General features: G+C 38.4%; 1 protein-coding gene across 4 annotated transcripts; it reads left to right on the plus strand.

Annotated features, from left to right (window-relative positions):
• The first annotated feature begins 48 nt into the window (after positions 1-48).
• proser3 (proline and serine rich 3) lies at positions 49-24204 on the plus strand. 4 transcript variants are annotated; one of them, XM_051679137.1, is made up of 15 exons: positions 49-113; positions 357-449; positions 525-636; positions 3739-3881; positions 6645-6940; positions 7741-7904; positions 8796-8911; positions 11525-11610; positions 11930-12063; positions 13107-13318; positions 14015-14484; positions 15224-15413; positions 16891-17053; positions 23420-23501; positions 24012-24204. In XM_051679137.1, exons 4-15 carry the CDS (start codon positions 3819-3821, stop codon positions 24067-24069), a joined length of 2034 nt encoding a protein of 677 aa, XP_051535097.1. In that variant the 5' UTR covers positions 49-113; positions 357-449; positions 525-636; positions 3739-3818; the 3' UTR covers positions 24070-24204. The 4 variants fall into 4 exon arrangements, with proteins under 4 accessions (XP_051535097.1, XP_051535094.1, XP_051535095.1 ...); XM_051679134.1 differs by lacking the exon at positions 3739-3881; XM_051679135.1 differs by lacking the exon at positions 3739-3881 and having other exon boundaries at positions 13110-13318.

Raw genomic sequence — 24204 nt, forward strand, 5'->3', positions numbered from 1 at the left:
CTATCGATCACTAACTAGGAACACTATTGGATGTTAAACGGGCTTCAACGACGACGTAAACAAAATCTGTTCTGACTTCATTTCCCAGGATGCGCAGGCACACAATTCGAAAAGTAAGCAAAGCTACCTTCCTGTGAAATTTCAAAATATATGACATATTTATGTGCGGCTGTAGTTATTGTTTTTACTGTTTTGCATGTTTCAAATAGCTTATGGTATATTAATAAGTGTCTTAACTGAGCTAAACGAGTGTTTAATCCCTTAGTTACGTAAACACGCGGCGGTTAAGGCAGTTCAGGTTCACGCGCCATTTAGTTCATAATGTTTCAATTTATGTTGTTTTTATTTTTGTTTAGGTCATCACTGACCCAAAAGAATTATGAAACGTCTCTTGCGTTCTGTGGATTGGATTGGTCGGAACAGGTTTGAATGATCAGCATGAGATCTAGGTGAGTTGCATGCTAATCTACGAGAATCTGGTTTACCTGATCACACATACTAAAACTCTGCCCCCATTTTCTTAGTGGTGCAGCTGTTTTCACAAGACAGAATCCATTTCCTCCAAATCCCCCTTTGCCCAAGAGCCACTACAGCCCATCTAGAGAAAGAAAAATCCCAAAGCAGCAAAAGAAGCTTGTGAGCGAAATTATTTTGCTTTTCACAAAATGTGTGTGTGTGTGTGTGTGTGTGTGTGTGTGTGTGTAATTTTGTAGTAAATTATTTTTATTTTTTATAAGCCTAATTATAACCTACGTTTTATGGCATAAAATATGAGTGTTGATTTAATCATGTTGATTTAATTTCATGGATGAGTGGTAATGTATTATAAATTTAACCCTTGTGCATCAATTTAAAAAAGTTACTCCTTAGAGGACGAAATGTCCGTGTCAAAAACTGCCATAATGTTATATATTAATATTATTTTCCACTTTCAATTAGTTTTTTTTTTTTTTAACCAACATCCTGATCATAACTACCAAATATTCATTCATTTTCAGGATGTTAACCCTTTAAATGCCAGTTTGTTTATATAATGCCACTGTTGTTGTTTTATTTATGAAAACAAACACAAAAAAAATAATTATTTTCCATATACTAAATGCTAAGGGGATATATATATATATATATATATATATATATATATATATATATATATATATATATATATATATATATATTGGGATTGTCACTGTACCTTTAACTCTCAACCGGTTTTGCTTCAGGCCCCAGATTTTACATTGGAAATCAAGTGGTGACTTGCCATAGTAAAAACGTAACCTGTATTTAATGTATCCTGGGTCGCATTTCCTTTTATGTTGCATAGTTTTGTTCATGGTTTTCAAGTACAAGGACATGCATCAAGTGACATTATTTTAGTTGTTGACGTCAACAACAAAAGCGAGAGGAAGTTTTCTCTCCCCCCTTTTAAAAATTGAAGAGCATATTTACTTATATAAACACATTATTATACTGTTTGTTTCTAATTTCAAACATAATTCAAACAGAACATACATATTACACAGGAGGAAAGGCTCAATGTAAAGAGAATGTAGCTCAATGTAGCTAGTCTTAAATAATAGTAATAATAATAATAATAAATTATAGTATTTATGAAAAAACAAGTACTAGCTGAAACACATCTTGAAAAATGCCACTGTTGATATAAAATGAGGTCTAATAGATTCTACCATTAGATTATATGAAACTATAACATTTTGTAAAAATATAACAGTTACTTTTACTCATGTAAAATCGTGAAACAATTTAGTAAAGGTGATGATGTTTAATAAAAAAAAATTTAGCGCATAGCACAGTGTTGCTCTTTTCCTCCTTAGTGCTGTTTGGCATGTCAGGGCTTCCTACTGTTTGAGAGGTTTGACTTGACTTCCTCTGTAACGCTTTAAACTAGAAAAGTCTCACTAGAATTGAAATTGGTCACATCAGTTTTGAGGTCTGCGCTCCGCAGTATCGAGGGAAGCCCAGTTGTTGCACGCGCATGCCAGAGAGCAGAGTATATCATGATCACAAGCTGGTTCCGTTACACTCGGGTGAAAGTGCAGATGAGAAGCCTTTAGCTGATTGCAAAATTATCATTAAATCTGCCTCGGCAGTCCTAAATAGGCTATCACTTGGGCGGCCGGCGAAATATCTTCAATGGGAGAACCATGGCATTGTTCTTTCCTTGCTGTCCGCGACCCAGTCCGAATAGACCTGCAACCCACCAGTTAAGAAACACTGCTCTAACTCACACACACTCACTTATGTCAGACCCCCTCGCTTCTCTCTGATATTTTCTCCGCTGCATGTGTGTGTGTGTGGCACAAGTTGACGAGTCTAACAGGCAGTCGAGGAGGAAAGGAGATGGGCACGCGCAGGTGAGATTCTCTGTCCGGTTGCGTTTTTTTTTTCTCAATACCGTAGATAAGCAAATGTACATGGTATGATAACCATCAATTTTAATACCGTGGTATACCATGAAACCGGTATACCGCTGCAGTGATTCGCAACAACATTGATTTTGATGTATTCAAATTTTTTGTGCAGTGTCAGATTAAAATAAATAAATGAATAAACTCACACTCCGTATCTTAGAGGACAAAAATGTCTACATCAAAAAACTGCCATAAAAATATTATATATTAATATAATTTTCCATTTACACTGACTTTTTTATTTTTTTAACCAACATCAGTCCTGATCATAACTACCAAATATTCATTCATTTTCAGGATTAACCCTTTAAATGCCAGTTTGTTTACATAATGCCACTGTTGTTTTTTTACACACAAATTTCTCAACACGCACATACAAAACACATTCTGACATCAGCCTGCGGTGCTCTATAATACAGCAAACCGAAAATAGGAAAAAAGCATGTATTTGCTCCATATGCTAAACATGAGAAAAATGGTGCCATCTGGTGGAAATAAAAAAAAAAAAAAAAAAATGTAAATTTGGAAGCCAGGGTTCCAGAATGAAAACATAATATCATAGAATTCATTATTTTATGCTTTAATGGCACTAGGATTAAATATTGCAGTTTTAATGGGTTTCAATGGGGTCATTTTCGTCCTTAAGGTCCTGAGTGCAACAATTTTGTGTACACAGTGTATTATAGATGTATTAAAGGAACTAAGGTTGAAATATCAAAATTTCCCCAAAAATATACAATTTTGGCAAAATTTATGCCGTTGGCATTAACATAGCCAAAATGATAGAAAAAAACTTAAAACAGTATAAAGTACTGACAACATTTCTCCCGAATTCCAAATTAAAACAATTGTAATTTTGAGCATTTATTTGCAGAAAATGACAACTGGTCAAAAAAGATGCAGTGTTTTCAGACCTTGAATAATGCAAAGAAAAGTTCATATTCATTTTTATAAAACACAATACCAATGTGACCCCAGCCTAGCTGGGATATGTGAAAAAGAAGAATTTCACTGTATATGTGCAAATGTATAATGTGTGATAAATAAAGAAAATTATAATTAAAAAATTATAATTATAATGTTTTAACTTAGGAAGAGTTCAGGAATCAATATTTGGTGGAATAACCCTGATTTTCATCACAGCTTTTATGCATCTTGGCATGCTCTCTACCAGTCTTTCACATTGCTGTTGGGTGACTTTATGCCACTCCTGGCGCAAAAATTCAAGCAGCTTGGCTTTGTTTGATGGCTTGTGGCCATCCATCTTCCTCTTGATCACATTCCAGTGGTTTTCAATGGGTTTCAGGTCTGGAGATTGGGCTGGCCATGACAGGGTCTTGATCCGGTGGTCCTCCATCCACACATTGATTGACCTGGTTGTGTGGCATGGAGTATTGTCCTGCTGGAAAAACCAATCCTCAAGAGTTGTGGAACATTGTCAGAGCAGAAGTAAGCAAGTTTTCTTCCAGGATAACCTTGTATGTGGCTTGATTCATGCATCCTTCACAAAGACAAATCTGCCCGATTCCAGCCTTTCTGAAGCACCCCCAGATCATCACTGATCCTCCACCTGGTCGTCTAATGGTTAGACGGAGACCTAGAGAGGCCTTCAAGCCACAGTGTCTCGCACCAACTGTGAAATTTGGTGGAGGATCGGTGATGATCTGGGGGTACTTCAACAAGGCTGGAATCAGGCAGATTCGTCATTGTGAAGGATGCATGAATCATTGTGAAGGACGCTGCTTGAATTTACACTTACTACCACTTACAGCGTCGGTGTTCACAGAGATATTCAAACTCTCCCTGGAACAGTCAGTAATTTCAACCTGCTTTAAACAGTCCATCATTGTTCCTGTCCCGAAGAAACCCCAACCTTCCTGCCTTAATGACTGTCGTCCTGTAGCACTGACCTCAATTGTGATGAAGTGCTTTGAAAGATCACCTCCTCACTACCTGATACCCTGGATCCCTTACAGTTCGCTTGCCATCCAAATCGCTCAATGGATGATGCCATCACATATCTCCTAGATCCTCTGGACAAGAGGAAGGGAAATTATGTTAAAATGCTGTTTGTTGATTACAGTTCAGCTTTTAATACTATAATTCCTTCTAAACTCGCCACCAAGTTGGAGGACCTAGGATTTAGTCCATCTTTGCGTCAGTGGATCTCCAACTTCCTGACTGACAGGCCACAAGCAGTAAGGGTGGGCAGACATGTCTTACCCCCCCTTACCCTCAGCACTGGAGCCCCCCACGGTTGTGTTCTAAGCCCCCTGCTGTATTCATTGTACACTTATGACTGTGTGGCCACTTCCAACTCCACTACCGTTGTCAAGTTTGCTGACGACTCTGTTGTGGTGGGCCTGATCTCTGATAATGACGAGGACCTATCTGCAGGAGATCAAAGGCCTGGAGGACTGGTGCCAGGAGAACAACCTCCTTTTGAATGTCAGCAAGACAAAGAAGCTGATAGTGGACTTCAGCATAAAGCAGGCGAGGAACTACCACCCCATTATGATCAACTCACAGTGGAGAGAGTGGACAGTTTCCGATATCTTGGCATACACATCTCACACGACCTGCCACATTAACACCATGGTGAAGAAGGCCTGTCAGCATCTTTACCACCTTAGGTGCTTAAAGGACTTTAAACTGCCTTTTGTGGTGCTAAAAAACTTTTACACCTGCACCATTGAGAGCATCCTGATGGGAAAATTCACAGCCTGGTTTGGAAACAAGATAGACTGACTCTACAAAGAGTGGTGCGACCAGCTGAGTGCATCACCCACATCAAACTTCCTGACCTGCAGTCCATCTACAGCAAATGATGCTGGACCAAAGCCAGGAAGATCATTAAAGACCTCAGCCATCCTAATAATGGACTCTTCTCTGTGTTGCTGTCAGGGAAATGCTTCTGCTCCCTGATGGCCAAAATGGAGAGAATGAGAAGCAGATTCTTTCCCCAGGCCGTCTGTGTCCTGAATTAAGGACAACACCAGGACTAGTTTCACTATTAAACACCACACACTTGAAGCAATATTATACATTTTAATTGTAATTTATTTATTTATTATTATTTTTTTACTTCTATTTTTATTTTTTTTTTTAATCGTAAATTGGGGGAGAAAAGTCGTACCAAGAATTTCACTACATGTCGTACTGTGTATGGTTATGTATGTTACTAATAAAACTTGAAACTGTATGAAACAAACTATTTTTGCACCAGGAGTGGCATAAAGTCACCCAACAGCAATGTGAAAGACTGGTAGAGAGCATGCCAAGATGCATGAAAGCTGTGATTGAAAATCAGGGTTATTCTACCAAATACTGATTGCTGAACTCTTCCTAAGTTAAAACGTATTGTAAGTATTGTATTGTTTAAAATGAATATGAACTTGTTTTCTTTGAATTATACTGCAATTAAAAAAAAAAAAATGCAGTGTCTGAAAACACTGCATCTTTTAGTTATTTTGACCAGTTGTCATTTTCTGCAAATAAATGCTCAAAATTACAATATTTTTATTTGGAATTTGGGAGAAATGTTGTCAGTACTTTATAGAATAAACAGAAATGTTCATTTTATTCAAACACAGCTATAAATGGTAAATCCAGAGAAACTGATTATTTTGCAGTGGTCCCTTAATTGTTTCCAGAGCTGTGTGTGTGTGTGTGTGTGTGTGTGTGTGTATTATATATATATATATATATATATATATATATAATACACACACACACACACACACACACACAGTAAAAAAAAATGTTTATTATTATTATTTAAATACTGTTATTATTTAAGTTTTGTACACTGGATTCAAGGTGCAAGGAATGTATTGTTATACATTTGACGATGGTTTCACATGACATTTTTTAAATCATTAAATATATTTATTTATTTATTTAGTAGAATTTTTTTTTTTAAAAATGTATGAAACTCAAGACTAAAATATTACATTTTTCTGAACTAGGCATATTTATTCGCATCAGACAACCTTATTTGTCAATGACCCTTAAACTGTAGTAGTTAGTTGGTAGCAAGTATTCCATCATGAACACATTCTGAATCTTTTCCTGTCCCAATCACATGAACAGAACAGAAATAACAATTTATCAGTACTACTTATGTGCTAGATCACCCAATGTGATTCAGATCTGGTGCAAAAGCTTAGCAATGTTTTTTCTGTTTTGGGTTTTCTCTTGTGCTCTTGGTAGGCCTTGAGTCCTGTCAGGTTTGCTGAGCCACCCAGTCCTCTAGATCCTCCTAATCAAACATCATCTCTGAGAACAGAGGACCAGGTCTTCCATGAAAGATCACGTAGTGTCCTCCTTTGCCCTCCAGCATCTACAGAACACCAGTTGATCTTTTCAGAATCCTGGCCATCTACTGACCTGAGTAGTTCTACACTCAACGCTACGTCTTCTCCCCACACAGAAGCTCAGTCACAGGCAATGAGAAACACGGTAGCCACAGCGACAACTGAAGCAAAGGAACCCTCCATTCTTGCAAAGTATGAGCAATTATTGGGCTTAGTACAAGTGTTATAATCAACCGGATGTGGGTGGTTAGTTTTGTTGTGATTTTGATGATTAATTGACTGTGTGATTACCTACCAAAGCATTTTAGCAATTAAAACAAACTCATAAGACATTTGCCTTTTAAACAAGTAAATACCTTCTGGTTTTGATCATACTAGAATGCAATGGATCTAGTTCATGAAACACCAATAGAAGGCATTTCTGTGTAAATCTTATACATTGTATTGACAAAAAAAACATTCTTACATAAATTGCTAAATTCAGTTCAGTGGGACAGTTACTGTATGTATGAATGTATTTACACAGAATTTATTTCTTTGTGTTTTCTGAATAAGGCCCAGGGCCCTATTTTAAGTGCGTTATGCCTTCAGTGCAGCGCTGTTAGATACGTCGTTCCAGGAGCGTAACAGCTGCTAAGGAACAAATGGTCAGTAATGTTTTTAAGGCGCAGCTTAGTGAAGGGGCTATTTAATACAGTTTAAAAGTTTACCTATTAGCAGCACTGTTGTCAATAGTAGTTTCAATTACCCTTTATTTGGCCATAAACTACAATTGATATGTCAGCAGTATAGCTTCCCTTTTTAAGAGGAAGCTAAAATTCTAGAGAAATGTTACCAAATTTGATGACACATAGAGTACGTGTTGTGCTCAGGCTTTTAATGCAGTCTTTATGTTTACCTTTATTTTTACATGCAGTCTTTGTTTAATTTTTAAAGGTATGTTGTTGCTTTTCCTTTATGTAACATCCTTCTTGCAACAAAATCTTTTCAAGGTACATTGAGCGCTTCCGTTTTGGAAAGCCACAGAGTCGAGAGGAAAGACAGCATCAGGCCATTGAGGGAGAAGATGACCAGCCTTTTTGGTGGACTTCCACATCCCCTCTATCCAGTTCAACTCCATCTCAAACATCAGAGAATCTTACCAGAGGTTTACAAAGTCTGCAAACCCTGTTATTTAATACTGGACCTACTGTAAAGCCAACATGAGATTAAAATTTACCCTATTAACTATCTTAATACATGTTTCCTGTCATATGATGATGCTGATGATCTATATATACGCTGATCAGCCGCATCATTAAAACCACCATTGTGTAGGTCTCCCTTGTTCCGCCAAAACAGCGCCAACCCGCATCTCAGAATAACATTCTGAGATGTAATTCTTCTCACCACAATTGTACAGAGCGGTTATCTGAGTTACGTAGACTTTGTCAGTTCGAACCAGTCTGGCCATCCTCTGACCTCTGTCATCAACAAGGCATTTCCGTCCACAGAACTGCCGCTCACTGGAAGTATTTTGTTTTTGGCACCATTTGGAGTAAATTCTAGAGACTGTTGTGTGTGAAAATCCCAGGAGATCAGCAGTTTCAGAAATACTCAAACCAGGCCATCTGGCACCAACAATCATGCCACTCTCCAAAGCACTGAGATCATTTTTTTCCCCCAATCTGGTGGTTGATGTGAACATTACCTGAAGCTCCTGACCCGTATCTGAATGATTTTATGCACTGCACTGCTACGATTGGCTGATTAGATAATTGCATGGATGATTGTTGGTGCCAGATGGGCTGGTTTGAGTATTTCTGTAACTGCTGATCTCCTGGGATTTTCACACAGAATGCTATTCTGAGATGTGAGTTGGCGCTGTTTTGGCGGCACGAGGTAGGCCTACACGGTATTAGGCAGGTTTATATATATAAACTGTATTCCTATACATTTTCCCAAACTATCTGATATTCAAGTTTGTTGAGCTGAAAAGGCTGTTTTTCCTGTGTGTGTGTGTGTGTGTGTGTGTGTGTGTGTGTATTTGTGTGTATTTGTGCTGTAGAGCCACTTGACATCATGAATGATGGCTCTGCCATGACCCACAGCCCCATCTTAAAGCCACTGCATGCTGAAACGACACAGTCTCCTGCTAGATGTGTGCTTGACCTCAGTATGCTGGTGAGTTTTGCTTTAAAGTGTGCAACTGTTGCTTAGAAGGCAGCTGAGGTCATGTTAACCACATGTTAAGGCTCTTCTTAAAGAGTCAGAGAATTTATATTGTGCAGTCTGTTGCTGCAATATTCTGTTTTTATTTACTATGTACCAAGTTACTTTAATTTACTATTTATTAACAGTTTTCCAACAAAAATATAACTAAAGAGTTTTTATTCTACCCAGTATTAGAATATTGCAGATTTTTTTTTTCCAATCTAAATGTACACTATATTGCCAAAAGTATTCGCTCACCCATCCAAATAATTGAATTCAGGTGTTCCAATCACTTCCATGGCCACAGGTGTATAAAATGAAGCACCTAGGCATGCAGACTGCTTCTACAAACATTTGTGAAAGAATGGGCCGCTCTCAGGAGCTCGGTGAATTCCAGCGTGGTACTGTGATAGGATGCCACCTGTGCAACAAGTCCAGTCGTGAAATTTCCTCGCTAATAAATATTCCACAGTCAACTGTCAGTGGTATTATAACAAAGTGGAAGCGATTGGGAATGACAGCAACTCAGCCACGAAGTGGTAGGCCATGTAAAATGACAGAGTGGGGTCAGCGGATGCTGAGGCGCATAGTGCGCAGAGGTCGCCAACTTTCTGCAGAGTCAGTCGCTACAGACATTCAAAGTTTATGTGGCCTTCAGATTAGCTCAAGAACAGTGCGTAGAGAGCTTCATGGAATGGGTTTCCATGGCCGAGCAGCTGCATCCAAGCCATACGTCACCAAGTGCAATGCAAAGCGTCGGATGCAGTGGTGTAAAGCACGCCGCCACTGGACTCTAGAGCAGTTGAGACATGTTCTCTGGAGTGACGAATCACGCTTCTCCATCTGGCAATCTGATGGACGAGTCTGGGTTTGGCGGTTGCCAGGAGAACGGTACTTGTCTGACTGCATTGTGCCAACTGTGAAGTTTGGTGGAGGGGGGATTATGGTGTGGGGTTGTTTTTCAGGAGCTGGGCTTGGCCCCTTAGTTCCAGTGAAAGGAACTCTGAATGCTTCAGCATACCAAGAGATTTTGGACAATTCCATGCTCCCAACTTTGTGGGAACAGTTTGGGGATGGCCCCTTCCTGTTCCAACATGACTGCGCACCAGTGCACAAAGTAAGGTCCATAAAGACATGGATGAGCGAGTTTGGTGTGGAAAAACTTGACTGGCCTGCACAGAGTCCTGACCTCAACCCGATAGAGCACCTTTGGGATGAATTAGAGCGAAGACTGCGAGCCAGGCCTTCTCGTCCAACATCAGTGTCTGACCTCACAAATGCGCTTCTGGAAGAATGGTCAAAAATTCCCATAAACACACTCCTAAACCTTGTGGAAAGCCTTCCCAGAAGAGTTGAAGCTGTTATAGCTGCAGAGGGTGGGCTGACGTCATATTAAACCCTATGGATTAAGAATGGGATGTCACTTAAGTTCATATGCGTCTAAAGGCAGATGAGCGAATACTTTTGGCAATATAGTGTATTTGTATTGCGAGTTTCACAGTTCATATCATTCCAAAGCAGCTGTACAGTAAGTGGTGCCATACAACCAGTAAGCAAGCTGAAAAACTCACTGGAAATTTACAGAAGTATATGCAGATTTAGATTTTTATTTCTTACTGTTAAGGTGCTTTATAAAATCTTTTTTTTTTTTTTCTCTCACATGTTCCATGAAGCCCCTTGCAAACCCCCATTTAAAAAAACTAAAACAAACTCTGAATTAGAGTATTAGCTCCAAGATAAAAAAAAAAATTCAAATGTTGTAAATATTGTGGTGGGTGACTGTTGCCGTCTAGTGGTGGTAGCCGAAAAACCTTTGAGTGTTCTTTATTTAGAGAGTTCCCATGTTACCCAGATCATCAAGGGCAAAGTTGACATGCTTTATTTAACTTCCTGCTTTCAATGTTCCATGGATGGAATTGTAAGGCTCTAAATGCCTCGGCATTAAAGGAAGAAGAACTTGCTTGCACATAAAACCACACTGATATGAAGTGTCTGTTTAGTGTCAAACTTTATGTATTTACAAACTTGGCCCAGTTTCCCAGAATTGCAGGACCTCAGTCGTGGTCTTGTCTTCCAAAAGATTGAATGTACCTGATGGAAACTTTCTCAGCCAGGCTGTCCTTCCTGTGTAGGTCTTAAAGCATTGCAGTATTTGGCATTTATACTTACAATTATTACTAGTGGTGCTTACTAAGACTCATACTTTGCATTTATTTTCACATGGCTCATACTTTTAAACAATTTAAACAAAACCCCAATGCTAAGTATTAAAGGAATGTTCCCGGTTCAATACAAGTTAAGCTCAATCGACAGCATTTGTGGCATAATGTTGTTTACCACAAAAATCGACATTGACTCGTCCCTCCTTTTCCTAAAAAAAAAAAAAAAAAAAGTGAGGCAAATTAAGAATACAACATAAGTGGTTCATCCTAAAGAGACTTACATTGAAGAAGGGACCCAAGCCATTTCTAGGGACCTCACATTCATAGATTTTTGTGTGGGTTCTTTGACTTCATCCAGTAAGCAACCTCTCAAACCACTAGTTGTTTATCTTATGAATATCCACCTCAAATGTCTCTCCAGACATTATCTGAGTTGTCCCATTGTGACACAGAAGAACCTGAGATACTGCAGCTACAGGAGCGGGCCAGTCATTTACTGCAGAGGAGGTGAGACCCTCACCACACATAAACACACACTCACCATGACCGGTGCTGAGAAAATGCCATTTCAAAATGATAAACAACAACTGACGTGTTGAAAGTTTCCTGCCTGAATGTCAGTACTGAATGTTCAGTGGGGAAACAAAGCCTATTTTGGTGTTGCACAATAAAAAGCTACAGTACAGGGTGTTATAGAAACACAGTGGTCTTTCATGTTGCTTTTTTAAATGAGAAGTGATCTTGTGCTCTTAACTCTTAAAAATATGCAAGTCTTTAGCGTTGAATAGTTTTAGATTACCTTCAATTTATGTGGGGTTTTTTTCAGTGAGCACTCTCTCAGCAGTGGATCAGTCCCTGTCAGTTCTGAGGGATTGGGCTGCTCTGATTTTTCTTCCCCCGTAAGCACTGATGAGCCAGTTTGCAGACCTGTCATACCCACCTTAATGGGCTCAACTAACTGTAAGTAACAGGTATAACACTTAAAAGCAGCTTAACACATTAAGTGTACTTTTTGTAGCCTGAAACATTTATCTTTTTAGTATCTTTTTGTTTCCTATTGCATAAACACATCCTCCTTATCAGATACAAATGCACCAATGCCTTTAACCACAGGTTTAACTGAATGGAGGAAAAAAGCAGAAGTTTTATGAGCACTTTCTCTTGACTTCATTTCAGTGAAAAGAACCCGAAAAAGAAGTGCCGGTAATAGGCGTTTCAGTTTAATCCTATACATTCAATCCTATTTCAAGATCAGTTACACTTCCTAGCACCATCTAGCACTCTGCATTTGTTAGAAAGTGTAATCGAGCTTGAAATCATGAGCATGCCTAGAGACTGCAATGGCAAGATGTACAATGAATATATATATATTGGTCTGTTCTCACCCAAAATAGAGTAGATTGCTTCAGAAGACATGGATTATGGATTACTTTTATGCTGCCTTTATGTGGTTTTTGGTTACCGTTCATTTGCATTTTATGGACCTACAGAGCTAAAATATTCTTCAAAAAATCTTGATTTGTGTTCTGCAGAAGAAAATAAGTTATATACATCTGGAATGGCATGAAGGTGAGTGAATGATGAGAGAATTTAAATTTTTGAGTGAACTATCCCTTTAAACTATCCGTTAAAGGGATATTTCACCCCATAATTACAATTCTGTCATTATTTACTCACCCTCGTGTTGTTGCAAACCTTTCTTCCTTCTGTGGAACACAAAAGGAGTTGTTAGGAAAAATGACAGCATCAGTCAACATTCACTTTCATTGAATGGAAAAAGAGTTGCAGTTAAATTGAATGGTGACTGAGGCTTATGTTCTGCCAAACATCTCCTTTTTATGTTCCACAAAAGTTATAAAGATTCAAAACAACATGAAGGCATTACAGAATTTTCTTTTTTGGGTAAACTATCCCTTTTAAAATACATTTTGTTTTGGTTTGTCAGGCACTAACTTTGTTACAATTACGTGTAATGGAGCTTTTCTACCCTCTGTCTCTTTAAGTAGTTTTAGATCCTAGTTTGTGCGAGGGAACGTCTTTTCCTGCTCCCTTTGCTGTTGGTTCCTTGGGGTCAGGTGTCCGTCGTGAAGATGACATCCTTTTTCAGTGGCGTCTAAGGAGGAAGATGGAACATGCCAGGCTTTGGTGTCAGGAAAGCCCTTCTCGCAATTCTGTTCTCCACATACCCCTGACTCACACTCTAGGACCAAACCAGGTGAATCAACGTTAAGGTTGATTCAGTTTTAAACATCTTAAAAAGAGCGAATTCACATGCATTCTTAATGTTAATGTCTCAAAAGCATCTGCTGAATATTGTCCTAACATTTGACGTGGAACATTTTGCTTATTGCAGATGAGCAGGGTTAATTTTCACAGTTTTTTTATTTTATTTATTTTTTCATAAAAATGTATTTCATTTAGTTCATGTACTGTACAGTATTTTGTCCACATTGTTTAAAATCATCTTTAATCATCTACATGATACATAAAAACAGCCATCCACAAACACCTGTGCTATTTTCTAGACCAGAAGTTCTCAACTGGTTTTGCTTCAGGACACAATGGACATTGAATGATGGCCCAACACAATACCGAACTGTACCCCTTATTTAATGTAATCTAGTCATGTGTTCTTTTACCTTAAGTAGTTTTGCTCATGGTTTGAGGATGAGGGGCATTGTGCAACCTTTCCATGTTGTCATCTGCCTAATTTGGCTAGTATCTACCAAGTCACAGATTAATTTATAATACTGTAGAGTTTTATTGGATGCATCGCTTAACATCAAAACAACAAAAGAGTTGGGAAGTGTCCTGCTCCTTTTTAGAAGCTGTTAATAAATAATAAAGCTGTTCATTTTGCTTAAACAACTTTAATACATTTATGAAAATGTTCATCTGTTTTTCCTTCCAGAAGGCACACGACAGACCCAACACCACGCCCCTTCAGAGAGCAAATCTCTCTTTCACACCTGTCTCCTTTGCTAGTCTCGATCCTCCAGTCCCTGAGTCATCTCTCCCTATTTCAAGCCCCAGTGTCTCCAGACTCCAGCCTGATGCCTCCATCCAGGTCCAGAAGCAACCTGACCTCGATATTCGACCAAATTTCCTTCCCCAGCTCTCAAAGGAGAGTGTCACAAAGAATCCGGAAGCACATTCCGTCCTGCCACAACATCACAGAACACAAGTCAGCCTTGTGAAGACCGCATCAGAGAAGAGCATAAGCCAGAGGTCCTCTTCTCCATCTTCACTGACTTCTGATAGCACAGAGGAGCGGTGGACGGCCCCTCATGTGAAGAGAGGCACGGCAGTCAGAGGGAAAACCGAGAATGAGAGACGTGAGAAGAAGATTGCACCTGCAAGCCGAAAGAAAAAGTCTGATTGGTACTTCAAATGTCATGTCTTGCTATTCTACTTTCTGCTATGACAATGATAATTAAAGTAAAAAAAAAGGGGGGGGGGCAGTGCTGGCTCAGCGGTTAAGGCTCTGGGTTACTGACCAGAAGGTCAGGGGTTCAAGCCCCAGCACCGCCAAGATGCCACCGTTGGGCCCTTAAACAAGGCCCTTGACCCTACCTGCTCCAGGGGCACTGTATCATGGCTGACCCTGTACTCTGACCCCAGCTTAGCTGGGATATGTGAAAAAAAAAAAAAGAAATTTCACTGTATATATGCAAAAGATATATGTATAATGTGTGACAAAAATTAAGGCTGCTTCTTCTTCTAAAGCTGAAACATGTAATTTCTGCACCACTACTGTCACCAAACAGAATAAAAAAAAAAAAAATCTTGATTGTTTTTAAACAACTCTCCTAAATACTCCCCTCATCTGCCATTGGTTTAAAACAACATATCCCCATCTCAAACACATGCCACTGGTTGAGTCAGCTTGGCTGACAAGGATTCTCAAACAAGCTCCATAAAGCGACAGTTTTTGGACTTTTCAGTGAAACCATCCAACAAATATCTTACTTACATTTGTCTATTCACATTTGGCTGGGATAGGAGAAAGTATTTTCAAATTGAAACGGTTGCTCACTTCAGCTTTAATGACTTTTACATGCATTGTTGTTGTGGTGCTGTTGTATTTGTATTGTTCAATCTGTTCTGTATGTCTGTTTAGGCATAGTGTTATGCAAGGCAGCAACCCAGTGAGGGCCAGACATTCCAGGGCTTATGAAGGGGTCAGTCGCAAAGCCGATGAGCCATGTGCAAAAAGCAGGTGGAAAGAAGAGTGTGAAAGATTAACAGGAGGAGAACGGCCTGGTGATCTAGCACCACCACCTTCACCAATACACAATGCTCTGGGACAGGTTTGTGTGTTACATTTACTGCAGTGGCCGCAAAAAAGTATTTAGACTAGAGTTGTCGATTTACCTATTTAACTGTGGACTATTAAAGGAATGTTCCGGGTTCAATACAAGTTAAGCTTAATCGACAGCATTTGTGGCATAATGTTGATTACCACAAAAATGTATTTAGACTCTCCTCCTTTTCTTTAAAAAAAAGCAAAAATCAAGGTTACATTGAGGCATTTACAATGGAAGTAAATGTGGCCAATTTTTAAAGACAGAAATGTGAAGCTTATAATTTTATAAAAGCACTTTCATTCTTCTGTTAAATCTCATGGATTATTTGAGCTTTGAAGTTGTTTAAATCGTCATTTTTACAGTCCTTTTAGGATTTATTGACATTACATTGTCATGGTAACGAAGTTGTAAAATTGGCTATAACTTTACACAGAAAAGGTTAGTAAATGATTTCATCACACTAAAATCATATTTACATGCATATCCTTTATGTCTTGTGGCTATACTTTTGAAACCGTGAGTATTTCAATGCTCCAACTGTTAAATTGGCCCCCATTAAACTTCCATTGTAAGTGCCTCACTGTAACCTTGTAACTCCTTTTTTTTTTTTTTTTTTTAAAGAATAGGAGAACGAGTCAAAATTAATTGCTGTCGATTGAGCTTAACTTGTATACTGAAATATTTTTATCTGGGGGCCTTTCTAAGTAAATATTGATATGTGATTAATTGTTATTAATTTGATTCATTAATCTGCACATTTTTAATTTGATTGACAGTCCTAATTTAGACATTTCAACTACACTTAAAAATGCATGAATGGCACTGCAAACTAAGTATAAAAATTATTTGAACACATATAATGCTAGACCTTTTAAAAGAACTTTAAGCCATTTTTGCAATTACTTTTTTAACAGCTGGTCCAAAATAAATACCACTTGGCTTGATTATGTTATCTAATGCAGTGACGTGCCAGTTTTTGGTTGTTGCCACTGGTTGAAGACACTGTTGTTTCTATACTGAAGCTGTTGACACAAACCCTTCCCTTGCAGAATAAAGTCCCTTAGTTAAGTAAATGTACATTTAGACATTTAGTAGATGCTTTTATCCAAAGTGACTTACAAACGAGGAACATAAGTCAACAGTATCTGCATTATGGTACTGCCAAATTTTCAAAGTGGCTTGAGAGGTAAAGAAAGAAAAGAAGAAAGAGACAGACAAATGTATGTGTGTGTATATATATATATATATATATATATATATATATATATATATATATATATATATATATTTGTTAAATAGTAAGTGCAGTTAGTTTGGATTGGTTAAGAAGATCAGAGAAAGGGAATGAAGGCAGTTAAATGCAGTTAAAATGTTTGTTCAGTGCTTCTTTTGAATGAAACGGCTGATGCAGCCATTGATGAAACCTTTACACATTTGTATTAGACTACTGAATAGTAATATACTGTCCTTGCATTGACAGGTTGTCTCTGAGGTGCTCTTTCCAGGTGCAGATTCCCCAAATGAGTGCAAGACTCCAAGTTCTTCAGATTCAACCCCTCCACCCCTACAATCCCCTGTTGCCCCTCAGTCCAGTGGACAGCAGCCCTCTGAGGTCATAGATCAACTTATGCAGGATGCAGAAGGTATGAAGGCGGCAGTATTGGTGTTCATGGACTTGTTTTAAACAATGAAGTTGATTTGACTGGTCATGTTAGGGTTGCATAATGTAGCCTGAACCTGTTATAAATTAGCAGGTTTGCCCCTTTAAAAGTTAATCTAGTACAACAGAATGTGTATTTTCTGCAATACAGAAGTTTTATTTTGAATCTTTTTCCATATACATTTTCCCTAAAAAACACGAATGGCATTCCTTTTTATGTACTCGTTCACTGTACTGTATATATACTGTATGTATTAACAACTGTCCAGTACAATCAATTTGACCACAAAGCATATTTCTATTGTTTCTATATATATATATATATATATATATATATATATATATATATATATATGTATTATACTATATTGCCAAAAGTATTCGCTCACCCATCCAGATAATTGAATTTAGGTGTTCCAATCACTTCCATGGCCACAGGTGTATAAAATGAAGCACCTAGGCATGCAGACTGCTTCTACAAACATTTGTGAAAGAATGGGCCGCTCTCAGGAGCTCAGTGAATTCCAGCGTGGTACTGTGATAGGATGCCACCTGTGCAACAAGTCCAGTCATGAAATTTCCTCGCTATTAAATATTCCACAGTCAACTGTCAGTGGTATTATAACAAAGTGGAAGCGATTGGGAATGACAGCAACTCAGCCACGAAGTGGTAGGCCACGTAAAATGACAGAGCGGGGTCAGCGGATGCTGAGGCGCATAGTGCGCAGAGGTCGCCAATTTTCTGCAGAGTCAATTGCTACAGACCTCCAAAGTTCATGTGGCCTTCAGATTAGCTCAAGAACAGTGCGTAGAGAGCTTCATGGAATGGGTTTCCATGGCCGAGCAGCTGCATCCAAGCCATACATCACCAAGTGCAATGCAAAGCGTCAGATGCAGTGGTGTAAAGCACGCCACCACTGGACTCTAGAGCAGTGGAGAAGCGTTCTCTGGAGTGACGAATCACGATTCTCCATCTGGCAATCTGATGGACGAGTCTGGGTTTGGCGGTTGCCAGGAGAACGGTACTTGTCTGACTGCATTGTGCCAACTGTGAAGTTTGGTGGAGGGGGGATTATGGTGTGGGGTTGTTTTTCAGGAGCTGGGCTTGGCCCCTTAGTTCCAGTGAAAGGAACTCTGAATGCTTCAGCATACCAAGAGATTTTGGACAATTCCATGCTCCCAACTTTGTGGGAACAGTTTGGGGATGGTCCCTTCCTGTTCCAACATGACTGCGCACCAGTGCACAAAGCAAGGTCCATAAAGACATGGATGAGCGTGTTTGGTGTGGAAGAACTTGACTGGCCTGCACAGAGTCCTGACCTCAACCCGATAGAGCACCTTTGGGATGAATTAGAGCGAAGACTGCGAGCCAGGCCTTCTCGTCCAACATCAGTGTCTGACCTCACAAATGCGCTTCTGGAAGAATGGTCAAAAATTCCCATAAACACACTCCTAAACCTTGTGGAAAGCCTTCCCAGAAGAGTTGAAGCTGTTATAGCTGCAAAGGGTGGGCCGACGTCATATTAAACCCTATGGATTAAGAATGGGATGTCACTTAAGTTCATATGCGTCTAAAGGCAGATGAGCGAATACTTTTGGCAATATAGTGTATATATATATATATATATATATATATATATATACACACACACGCAGTGCATCCGGAAAGTATTCACAGCGCTTCACTTTTTTCACATTTTGTTATGTTACAGCCTTATTCCAAAATGGAATAAATTCATTATTTTCCTCAAAATTCTACAAACAATACCCCATAATGACAACGTGAAGAAGTTTGTTTGAAATCTTTGCAAATTTATTAAAAATAAAAAATGAAAAAAAAAATCACATGTACATAAGTATTCACAGCCTTTTCCATGACACTCAAAATTGAGCTCAGGTGCATCCTGTTTCCACTGATCATCCTTGAGATGTTTCTACAACTTGATTGGAGTCCACCTGTGGTAAATTCAGTTGATTGGACAGGATTTGGAAAGGCACACACCTGTCTATATAAGGTCCCACAGTTAACAGTGCACGTCAGAGCACAAACCAAGCCATGAAGTCCAAGGAATTGTCTGTAGATCTCCGAGACAGGATTGTATTGAGGCACAGAAAAATTTCTGCAGCATTGAAGGTCCCAATGAGCACAGTGGCCTCCATCATCCGTAAATGGAAGAAGTTTGGAACCACCAGGACTCTTCCTAGAGCTGGCCGCCTGGCCAAACTGAGCGATCGGGGGAGAAGGGCCTTAGTCAGGGAGGTGACCAAGAACCCGATGGTCACTCTGACAGAGCTCCAGCATTTCTCTGTGGAGAGAGGAGAACCTTCTAGAAGAACAACCATCTCTGCAGCACTCCATCAATCAGGCCTGTATGGTAGAGTGGCCAGATGGAAGCCACTCCTCAGTAAAAGGCACATGACAGCTCGCCTAGAGTTTGCCAAAAGGCACCTGAAGGACTCTCAGACCACGAGAAACAAAGATTGAACTCTTTGGCCTGAATGGCAAGCGTCATGTCTGGAGGAAACCAGGCACCGCTCCTCACCTGGCCAATACCATCCCTACAGTGGAGCATGGTGGTGGCAGCATCATGCTGTGGGGATGTTTTTCAGCAGCAGGAACTGGGAGACTAGTCAGGATCGAGGGAAAGATGAATGCAGCAATGTACAGAGACATCCTTGATGAAAACCTGCTCCAGAGCGCTCTGGACCTCAGACTGGGGCGAAGGTTCATCTTTCAACAGGACAACGACCCTAAGCACACAGCCAAGATAACAAAGGAGTGGCTCCAGGACAACTCTGTAAATGTCCTTGAGTGGCCCAGCCAGAGCCCAGACTTGAACCCGATTGAACATCTCTGGAGAGATCTGAAAATGGCTATGCACCGACGCTCCCCATCCAACCTGATGGAGCTTGAGAGGTCCTGCAAAGAAGAATGGGAGAAACTGCCCAAAAATATGTGTGCAAAGCTTGTAGCATCATACTCAAAAAGACTTGAGGCTGTAATTGGTGCCAAAGGTGCTTCAACAAAGTATTGAGCAAAGGCTGTGAATACTTATGTACATGTGATTTTTTTTTTTTTTTTTTTTTTTTTTATAAATTTGCAAAGATTTCAAACAAACTTCTTTCATGTTGTCATTATGGGGTATTGTTTGTAGAATTTTGAGGAAAATAATTAATTTAATCCATTTTGGAATAAGGCTGTAACATAACAAAATGTGAATATTTTCCGGATGCAGTGTGTGTGTGTGTGTGTGTGTGTGTGTGTGTGTGAGTGTGTGTGTGTGTATTTTATTTTTTTAAATGGTCTCCATTGCTTCATTTTCTTAGATTCAGCATTGTAACAGATATGTTACGCATATATTTTGTGTATGTTATCGGTAGCAATTTATAATAAAGTTACATTTGTTAACATTAGTAAATGCATTAGTTATCATGAACTAACAATGAACTATATATTTCTACAGTATTAATCTTAATGTTAATTAAAAATATATATAATTGTTTTTTTGGTAGTTAATGTTAGTTCATAATGTATTAAAAAATATTAGCACATATAACTTATAATTAAAAAAAAAACAACAACTATTAGATGGGTACAATGGGGCTAAAGGCACCCCTTAAGGAAATTTAGCTTTTTTTTTCTGGTCACAAAATGTATCAGGGTTAAAAAAAATATATATATATATATATATATATATATATATATATAATATATATTTTTTTATTTATTTTTTTTTTTTTTAACCCTATTGAAAATTGGTGGAGCTGCATAATTTGTGTGAAAAGAAATAATAACGGAAGGTTGTTTCAAAATTTAGTTTTTAAAAAAAGGTGGTGAGGGAACATTTTACCCCTCACTTGGGGTAAAAGGCCTCTAGAGGGTTTAAAGTGATATCGTATAGATACCGGGGCAATACAGGTGCATCTCAATAAATTAGAATGTCATGGAAAAGTTCATTTATTTCAGTAATTCAACTCAAATTGTGAAACTCGTGTATTAAATAAATTCAATGCACACAGACTGAAGTAGTTTAAGTCTTTGGTTCTTTTAATTGTGATGATTTTGGCTCACATTTAACAAAAACCCACCAATTCACTATCTCAACAAATTAGAATACATCATAAGACCAATAAAACATTTTTTAGTGAATTGTTGGCCTTCTGGAAAGTATGTTCATTTACTGTATATGTACTCAATACTTGGTAGGGGCTCCTTTTGCTTTAATTACTGCCTCAATTCGGCGTGGCATGGAGGTGATCAGTTTGTGGCACTGCTGAGGTGGTATGGAAGCCCAGGTTTCTTTGACAGTGGCCTTCAGCTCATCTGCATTGTTTGGTCTCTTGTTTCTCATTTTCCTCTTGACAATACCCCATAGATTCTCTATGGGGTTCAGGTCTGGTGAGTTTGCTGGCCAGTCAAGCACACCAACACCATGGTCATTTAACCAACTTTTGGTGCTTTTGGCAGTGTGGGCAGGTGCCAAATCCTGCTGGAAAATGAAATCAGCATCTTTAAAAAGCTGGTCAGCAGAAGGAAGCATGAAGTGCTCCAAAATTTCTTGGTAAACGGGTGCAGTGACTTTGATTTTCAAAAAACACAATGGACCAACACCAGCAGATGACATTGCACCCCAAATCATCACAGACTGTGGAAACTTAACACTGGACTTCAAGCAACTTGGGCTATGAGCTTCTCCACCCTTCCTCCAGACTCTAGGACCTTGGTTTCCAAATGAAATACAAAACTTGCTCTCATCTGAAAAGAGGACTTTGGACCACTGGGCAACAGTCCAGTTCTTCTTCTCCTTAGCCCAGGTAAGACACCTCTGACGTTGTCTGTGGTTCAGGAGTGGCTTAACAAGAGGAATACGACAACTGTAGCCATATTCCTTGACACATCTGTGTGTGGTGGCTCTTGATGCCTTGACCCCAGTCAGTCCATTCCTTGTGAAGTTCACCCAAATTATTGAATCGATTTTGCTTGACAATCCTCATAAGGCTGTGGTTCTCTCGGTTGGTTGTGCATCTTTTTCTTCCACACTTTTTCCTTCCACTCAACTTTCTGTTAACATGCTTGGATACAGCACTCTGTGAACAGCCAGCTTCTTTGGCAATGAATGTTTGTGGCTTACCCTCCTTGTGAAGGGTGTCAATGATTGTCTTCTGGACAACTGTCAGATCAGCAGTCTTCCCCATGATTGTGTAGCCTAGTGAACCAAACTGAGAGACCATTTTGAAGGCTCAGGAAACCTTTGCAGGTGTTTTGAGTTGATTAGCTGATTGGCATGTCACCATATTCTAATTTGTTGAGATAGTGAATTGGTGGGTTTTTGTTAAATGTGAGCCAAAATCATCACAATTAAAAGAACCAAAGACTTAAACTACTTCAGTCTGTGTGCATTGAATTTATTTAATACACGAGTTTCACAATTTGAGTTGAATTACTGAAATAAATGAACTTTTCCACGACATTCTAATTTATTGAGATGCACCTGTAGTTACAGGGCACAATTTGTCAACTTTTACAAATAATTTTGAGACACCAAGATGCTTTTTTGAGTAACAAATTAAAATGATGCTTATTCAAATTAACTACTTGAGAAAAAAAAGTCAACCATTTCCTGTTAATTTCAATCACATTTGGCATTTTGCTACATCTCAAGTATTCTATAAACAAACTAATCTCTATTATAATTGGATGAGTCAATGTGTGCCCCCTTTGAACATTTTTCATAACACATCTGTTCACCCCACTTAAGAAAAACAATGTGTTTATAGGGGCCTTTAGCCCCTGCAACAGGGGGGCTTTTTACCCCAAATGCTATCCTTTCACTTATTGGACAGTTATTGAAAATTTGATTTAATGACCTTAAACAAAACTGAAAATGGTAAGTATCATTTCAAAAAGTTTCAAAAGAAATGTTAATTTCAGGGATTTTCATTAGCTACATAAATTTGCAACACTTAAAAAAATAATAAATATTTGATCAGATTGCCTCAAAATCAACCTTTAGGCACCACACGCAAAGATCCCATAGAACAGGAACATTGTCCAGTGTATACTGACAAACAGGTGTTTAGGAAAGTGCTGTGGTAGTTTTTTTTTTTTTTTTTTTTTTGGCTATTTAGTGTTTTGGGAGAAAATAAAATTAATGGAGCTTTTTACCCCGCAGAGCCTTTAATTAACATTAACCAAGATTAATAAGTGGTATAAAATGATTGTTCATTGTTAGTTCATGTTAACTAATGTTGTTAATTAATGTTAACAAATGTAACCTTATTTTAAAGTGTTACCACATTATATATGGATTTTCTATGGAATATCTTGATCTCACAATCTTGCACACAGATTCAGATGGACAGGAGTTTGAAGACGATCCCTTACTGCAAGTCCTCAGACAGCAGAGGAAATTGGTGAAGGAACAACTTTGGTGAGAATATTTACAGTTTAGTTGTTAAAGACGTAATTTTAATATTTGACTTAAATCTGTGTCAATCATATTCTACTCTAAACAGACCTTCATGTCATTTTATTAATAAAGACATAATCTAATGGTAAACTACGTATGTTAATCAAGACTAACGTGCAATGTTATAGTTAGACTGAATTTTATTCTTTGTAACACTTTACAATAAGGTACTGTTCCTTAATAATAGTCAGTGCATTTGGTATCATAGACTAATAATGAACAATATACAGTATGTTACAGCATTTTTTTATTCTTGGTTGTTGTAAATAAAATGAAGAAATCCTTTGAATTTTTCATTGTTCATGTTAGTTCATAATGCATTAAATATACAACTTTTAATTAAAAAAAAAAATGCATTAGTATATGTTTAAATTAGCATTAACCAAGAATATTAATAGGGGTGTAAATATTTATGTTAATTAATGTTAACAAATACAACTTTATTGTAAAGTGTTTCCATATTTTTTTCAGTGAAGTTGATGTGATACTCCAGCAGCTCCTCCCATTGGCTCCTCCCACAGGCACATGATTAATATATACGAAGGTGCAATATTTCAAACACACAGTCATGTTTAATTTTGCTACTACTTATTTATGTTGTATTTTATGTTGTGGGTTCAAACGTGTATGAATGTATTTATAAATAAAAACTTTGAAAATAAGT

Source organism: Myxocyprinus asiaticus, chromosome 39, assembly GCF_019703515.2.
Source record: "Myxocyprinus asiaticus isolate MX2 ecotype Aquarium Trade chromosome 39, UBuf_Myxa_2, whole genome shotgun sequence".
In the NCBI taxonomy this organism is placed as follows: domain Eukaryota; kingdom Metazoa; phylum Chordata; class Actinopteri; order Cypriniformes; family Catostomidae; genus Myxocyprinus; species Myxocyprinus asiaticus.